This window comes from Ceratina calcarata, unplaced genomic scaffold (assembly GCF_001652005.2).
Source record: "Ceratina calcarata isolate Rehan_Ccalc_2016 unplaced genomic scaffold, ASM165200v1 scaffold1425, whole genome shotgun sequence".
Taxonomy (NCBI): domain Eukaryota; kingdom Metazoa; phylum Arthropoda; class Insecta; order Hymenoptera; family Apidae; genus Ceratina; species Ceratina calcarata.
The window spans coordinates 1-7,251 of NW_017135389.1; the positions used below are offsets into that span (position 1 = coordinate 1).

The 7,251-nt window shown below is 45.4% G+C and overlaps 1 protein-coding gene across 1 annotated transcript; it reads right to left on the minus strand.

Moving 5' to 3' along the window:
• Positions 1 to 6,305: 6,305 nt before the first annotated feature.
• Positions 6,306 to 7,243, minus strand: LOC108630410 (piggyBac transposable element-derived protein 4-like; the record flags this gene model as incomplete). The annotated part of the gene is made up of 2 exons (XM_018033715.1): positions 6,306 to 6,372; positions 6,489 to 7,243. Coding segments are annotated over 2 exons (822 nt in total), but the record flags the coding sequence as incomplete, so codon positions are not given.
• Positions 7,244 to 7,251: the final 8 nt, after the last annotated feature.

The window sequence follows — 7,251 nt, forward strand, 5'->3', positions numbered from 1 at the left end:
TCTGTGTGTGCATGCGGGGGTTCGTGTCTGTTTCCTTCGCGTGTGTCGCTGGTGTGCGGTCTTTCTGCGTGTGTGTCTGTGCGTGTTGTGTGTGCGTGTCGTACGTGTTTTAGTTTGTCGGTCCGTCTGGGGTGTTTCTGTGTCGTCCGTCTGATCTGCGTGCGTTGTTCGGCGGTCTGGTGATTTGTCTCGCGACTGCTGTGGTTTATCGGATGTCGCCGGTGTTGTTCGGGTTGCAGACCGTTCGGGGGGTTCGGCGCGTTCGGTGTCTGTGCCGTGGGGGTTTCTGTGTGTGCGTTTCTCTCTCTCTTCTCTCTCTCTTTTTTGAGGGTGTGTGGCCGCGGTGGGGCTGTTCTATCGTTTTTTCTTTTTGTTAGGGGGTTTTGTGTTTGGGTTTTTTTTTTTTTGGATTTGGAGGTTTGAGTAGATAATAGGTGAGGCGCTTGTATATTGGTTGTATTTTGTTTATTTGCTATTATATACATGTTTTGTCGTGTCTTAGCGTTGTGTCTATGTTGTGCTACTGGTTGTTGCTTTGCTTTCGGGTCCCTTGTCCTCTCCGTTGTGTTGTCCGGGAGCTGGCCGGTTTATGGGTGCCTGAGAGCATGAGCTCCAGCTCGCGTTCGATCTCGTTCCGGTGCGTGTCGTTGGGTTCCGTGGTTGTGGGCCAGGGCCCCAGGTGGTGTACCTGGTTCGTGCTGCTCTCCGTCCCTGTCTCGTTTGAGGGTTGTTCGATTTGTGTCGGTGTTTCGTTTATGACCTTGATCTGGTTGACGGCCGGCCCGGTGTTCGTTGTTATTAGCGCGTCGTTGTCGTCGTCAAAGATGTCGTTGTTTTCCTGGGATGCCGATTCTAGTTCCCTGATGATGAGCATTGAGACGTCGTCCACCATGGAGTCTGTTCCGCTCTCCGTCCCGTCTCTCGTTGACCGTTCTCCCCACTCAAAGTCTTCGTCTAGGATGTCTGGTTCTGGGCGTGTGGTGTTGTTTCTGTCTTCTATCGCTCTGTCCACTCTGACTATTACCATCCTTTGGATGGAGAACTTGTCGAGGGAGAGTTTGTTTGCTCGTTTCCTGATTGCTCCCAGCGACTTCCCGTCGATTTCCATCTTTATCAGTTTTCCTCCAGTGATCGTCTTTTCTCCGATCGTCTTCCACCTCGTCACGTTGATCCCTTGGTTGAACTGTTTTATTGTCTCGATGATGTTTCTCGTGTTGTGTCTGTGGCTCGCCACTCTGCCTTCCACCGTGTACCTGTTGTCCAGGGCTTCTCTATTGTCTGTTCTGAGCTTGATCCCGCTCGGCATTTTTATATGCTTGGCGGCTTTTTCCAGCCAGCTGGCCGTGAATGCCGATTCGCACGTGATTATGATCCCTCCGTTCTTCCTGTAGAGTTCCTCGAACCCGAGGTGCTGGGTGTGTGCCCCCTTGGCTGTTCTGGCTTCCATGTACCTTTCGGCGCATATCGCCAGTGCGTCGTTGAATTCGTCGCATTCCGTCGGTGTTAGTCTTGTTTTTGGGTAGTCCTCGGGCATTATCGCCAGTTGCTGGCTCGGTGCCTTTCTGTTCCGTCGGTCCTCTCGGTTCATGTTTGCTTGCTTCGTGTTTTCGTTTCTGACTGTGTCGTCGTCTCGGGGGTCTCCCGTATTTATACTTGTTGGCCGGGGTCCCTGTCTCGCCTCCTGTTTGTTAGCTTGGTTCGCGCTGGGTGTGTTCTTTCCGTTCCTGTCCCGGCCGTTACTGGTCGTTTTTCCGGTCCGTTTCGCGTCGGGTCTGTCCCTCTTATTTGTATGGTCGAGTTTTCGAGCCCCGTTCCGCCCTGGCTGTTTTCTTTTTGTTCCTGTGGGTGTTCGTTTCGTGTCTCGCCGTGCGTCCTGTCCCTTTGGTTCGTTCTCCCCTTTTTCCTTTGTCTGGCCGGTTTTTCCCTGTTCTCTATTTGTTGTGTTCCGGGTGGGGGGGGGGGGATGGTGTCCGTGCTCGGCGGTGTGTCTTCCGGGGGTTGGTTCGGCTCCTCCTTTTCCTTTCTTTCCTTGTTGGTGGTTGGGTTGCTGCGTGTGTGTGTGAGGGGGCTTGGTTTCCGGGTGTGTACGTTTGGGTGGTTGTGCTTTGTCATGGATGGTCTTGGGTATCTTGTGCGTTCATCGTCTGTATGACTGTACCTGTGGCTATGCTTTGCTTGTGTGCGTTTCGGTTGAGGCATTGGTCATTGTTTTTGTCTTCGGGCGCGTTTTATAATTGGTAATTGATTGTTGTCCCTGTCCCTTGTAACATCCTTTGTTTCGATATACGTACGCTTGTGTGGAATGGCGATTTAATATGCCTTCGGTGCCGTCGCTTTGATCGTGCATTTAGTTATTAGTTGGTCGGATAGTAGGCCGCCCGTGGGGTGCATCCTGGTGATGGTCACCATCGACTGGTTTAGAGTGTCGACTGAGGGAATAGTCGTAGCGTACTATCGGCTGATTAGTCGATAGCTTTAACCGAGTGAAATATCGCTCTCGCGGTTATGCCTCTGTATTATGGTCATAGTCTATACTAATACAACCCTAAACCGTTTGCACGGTTCGAAACACCAGCCCCGAATGAATGGAAAATTATTTACTGCTTGTGGTTTTTTAGAGTCCCAGTTATGGGTAATTTTGACAAGTGGTCTATTTTATATACACGTGGCGTATCTGTTAAAATGCTGTCGGAGTGCTGTCAAAGTGTGTAAATGACTTCTTTTCTCTCTTTTTTTCTTACTTGTTCAGTACTAGTATCTCGGACCGCAGAAAATTTTGGGTAAAGTTGTACTCGTCATATACCGGTTATCGCAACTTTTATTGATATGAGTTTCTTTGAATCAATCGAGTATTGTCAGTATTACCAGATGTTTATAATTATGAGAGATGTTTTGTTATGGAAGTGTGGTATGTATGAGTTTATATAAACTTTTTCGTAAATGTACAGTGATTTATTGTTTTATTTTCCTTAACGATACTGATCCGTTTCCGCTTCCCGTAACCTTATTAAGTCCCGCTCGGTTTGAAATAATTTACTCGTGAGAATTAAACAAGGTCTATCTTTTCTTAATAAGTAGATTATCCGATACTGCCGAATCCGTTTGGTAATAGGGTTCCTAATGAAAGTCGTTCAAAACCTACGGTATGTGTAGGGTATGGGTATCTCTTCCTTCTTCAGTCTGTTTCTACGGTAGTATAGATATACATTTCAATCGTTTGAACTTTGGGCCATCGAAACATCGGGGGGTATATTCATAATGCTATTACAGTCGTTTGGACTTTGGACCGTCGAATTATCGGTGATTGTCGAGCATCATATTGTATACCTAGTCGTCTGGACTTGGACCGTCGAGCTACCGATAGTTTGGCCATCTGAAGCAGGTTCGATGTAGTCGATAGTGTCAAAGAATTAGCCGACTAAGGGTGTCGTTGGTTACTCTCGGCTAGATCGGTAGTTTTAGCCGATGGTGCCCGTCACTAGTGCATCTTACGGGTGTATCGATGGTTGTTGGTTTTCCCCTGTAGTGGTTGCTCTCATAATTCTTTCGCGGTTATTGGTAGCGTTGTTTGTTGTGTTTGTAGGGATTATTGTTCGTAGGTTTTATTGGGTAGTGGCCAAGTTGGACTAGGTAGTTAGAAAGTAATGCTGTGTGTGTGTGTGGGTGCGGGTATTCGTTCGTGTCTGTGTGTACGGTATGCTCTGTGTTTTAATGGGTGGTGGTGGATTGTTTCATCGTTTTATTTGTCGGGGGTCTAGGTGGTTATTTTCTACGTTTCGGGATGTACGCGGGGTTGGGTGTGTACAGGGTCTGGTCTGGGTTTATGTTTTCCTCTCCTTCTTTATTGGTTTGTATCGTCTTTATTCTTTTGCTTTGTTTTATTTCTTTTACATTTGTTCGGGTGTGTTTATACTTGTTGTACATTTGCGTGTTTGGGGGGGTGTCGTTTCGTTTATCTCCCTGTTCGTGGCGTCTCTTATGGTTGGTCCTGGGGTTTGGTTCGTGCTCTGGGGGGCGTAGTTCCCTTCCCTGTCGGCTGTCGTTGCTTCGTCTTGTCGTCGCTCCGTCCCTCGTGTTTCTGGTTTGTCCTCGTGGTCGGTGTTCCTTCTTATGGTCGCGTCTTCAAAGTCCTCGTCTCGGATTTCTGTAAGTTTGTTGGCCTCGTTGTTTGTGAATACGGGTGTCCCTTTGGCTGTTAGGATGTACATTCTTTGTATGTCGTGTTTGTCCAGGGCCAGCTTGTTTGCCCGCTTCCTGATGGCCTCCAGTGATTTTTCATCGATCTGTAGCTTGATTATCTTTCCTCTCCCGGCCGTTCTCTCGCTTATTGCTGTCCATTTTGTGGTGTTTATTTCCCTGTTGAATCGTCCTATGGTTTTGGTGATGTTGTACTTGTCGAATCTGGAGTGTGTCACCTTGCCCTCTATCGTGAATCTCCGGTCGGGCGCTGTCTCGTCATCGGCCTTTAGTCTGACGCCGCTCGGCATTTTTATGTGCTTTGCTGCTTTCATCAGCCAGTCCGCCGTAAATGTTGTTTTGCATGTCACTGTTATGCCCCCGTTTCTCCTGTAGAACTCCTCGAATTGTAGGCGTTGGGTTTGTACTCCTTTTGCCGATCTTATCCTTGTGTATCGTTCCGCGCAGTTCGCCAGTGCGTCCCTGAAGTCTTCGTAGTCTGCGAGTGTCATTTTGGTCTCCGGGTGTTCCTCGGGTATGATTGTCCTCCGGTAGTTTGGGATTTTTCTCGTTCTCTGGTCTTCTGGGTTCATGGTTGTTGGTTTCCTCGTTCGTCTCGGGGAAGTACTATTTCCGCTCTTGTGGTTTGTCTCCGTATTTATAGCCGTTCTCTGCAGCGCGCTCATATTTTTTCCCTCGAGGCTCGCTTCCCCTCTTTTTCGCCCGTATTTCGATCCCCACTACTATTCTCCTCACGCGTGCACATGCGCGTTCGCGAAGCTCTCCGCAGCGCTATGGTCCTCATCATGGTCGCGTCGTCCCCACTTTTCGGCCGAGGGAAAAAATATGAGCGCGCTGATTCTCTGGGCTCGGCTCCCCCCTGTCTCCTTCCGTGTCTCGTGTTTGTGTCGCGGGGCGTGGTTTCTGTCTCGCCTGTTTCTGGCTCGTTTTCTGGGCCCGTTCCGTTTCGTGTGTTCCTCTTTCCGCGGGTCTCCGGTTTTTTGTTCTTGTTTCTCTCCCTGTTGTTTTATTCTTGTCTGTTTGTTACCGTTCGATCTGTTTGAGCACGCATTTCCGGGATCGTGATCGATTACGATTATTAAATGAGCACGGTGGAAGGTGGGTTTTGTTCAATCGGGGTGTACCTTTGGGAGGATCTGTCTGTCGGCTACGAGGGGGTCGTAGGGGATTTGCCTAATCCTGTTTTATAATTGTCCTCGAGTGTGAGTGTATAAGTATGTTTTGAAGTAATATGATGATCGGTTAGCTGTATTTGAACAGCGTTGTTGTTGTATTGACTATGGGATAAAGTGTGGTTAGTTAGAGTTTCTCGTAAAATATATTTTGTTTTTGTGGTATGTAGTTGGGTCGGTGTGTATAGTGTAACAGTGTGTTTTGGCAGGAGATCTTATTTCTAGTTTTCCGATACGTCTCCGAGAAGGTCGTGAGATCCCCCAGGGATTAACCCTTTCGCTACGGCAGTCCGTTCCGCGGCAGTAGCGCCGCTGGACGGGGCACCGAGCCGTGCAGTGTGCACATTGCGCATCTGTAGGTTTCGATGCTCGCACTTACGTCTTTCGATGGCACTTTGGAATTCTCTTGTGTGTATACTTTCTTAAGAGTTATGTAACAACTGTTTCGTCATATTATATGAAAAACATAAAAATGAGTACATTGTGAGTATTCAGAAATTAATATATTAACAAATTTTACTATTATTATAAATAAAAATACAGTTACTGTAGTTAGATATCAAATTATACAATAATTCTTAGTATTGTAACTCAGTGTGATAAATTCTAAAGCAAGGTTCCACGCAGAGACCAACATTACAATCTTTACACTCATATCGAGACTCGCGTCTTTTATCATTTGCCGTGCAGACGACGCACCTTCTATTTCGGTTTTTTCTTTGTGGTTTATATAGTGATGGAAAATGCCGTTCTATTAGTCTTAATGGATTGTTCTTGCTTTTTTGATGATGATAAGACATATTCATACGATACTTTTGCAGTATTTGTCGGATTAAATTCAAGTGAAATTTGGCCATAGATATCGGTTTTCGCGTGTTATGCTTATAAAGACAATATGCATTCCACACGCATATGTCCAGCAAATGAAAAAAATATTTACGGTACCATTTTAGAGATTTCCGTGTCGAATTTATAGTGCTTAGCACCATGTCTGCTTTGTCGACTGAACCCATACAATTATTATAGTCTATGACGCATAGAGGTTTTTGAATAATTTTTTTTCCTCCACGCCTGACAACCGTTGCAAACTCTGAAGTATGCATAGTGGATAGCATATACACTTCTTTTTTATCCATCCATTTTATAACTAATAAATTTTCAGTTGAACGGGAAGATGCCTCTCCTTTTCTCAGTGTATCAGTAATCTTTGGCATTCCTTGTCGCCTTTTTGCTACGGTCCCGCACGCATTTGTATGATTATTATGTAAGAAATTAAACAAGGCTGGACTTGAATACCAATTATCTAGGAAAACTGTATGTCCTTTTCCAAGATAGGGCGCCATTAGTGCTTCTACTATCGCTCCCGATTTTCCGATTTTCTTATTTTGGCTGTTGATCATAGTCGATGATCCGGCATAAACAATAAGATCCTGTATATAACCAGTTCGACAATCACAAAGAATAAATGATTTTATCCCAAATCTACTTCTTTTTGAAGGAATGTATTGTTTGAATGAAAGCCGCCCTTTATATAGAAGTAAACTTTCATCGATGCATAATTTTTGGTACGGATAAAATGATTTACTGAAATTTTTTCGGAGCATATCAATCACGTTCCTTATTTTATATAATTTATCATTGGTAGATGTGATATTTTGGTTGAAATGTAGCATAGATAACAATTTAAAATAGCGATCTCTAGGCATAATCTCTCCAAAAATATCACTACGCAGGAGTTTGTCTCTACTCCAGTATTCCCCTAAGGACAACTTCTTGTTGCGTGTCATTAGAAATGACACAGAAAAAAAACAATATATTTCGGATAGTGTTGTTGCTTCACCATCTTTCATATTATTGTTATTTTTTTTTAACCGATAGTCAT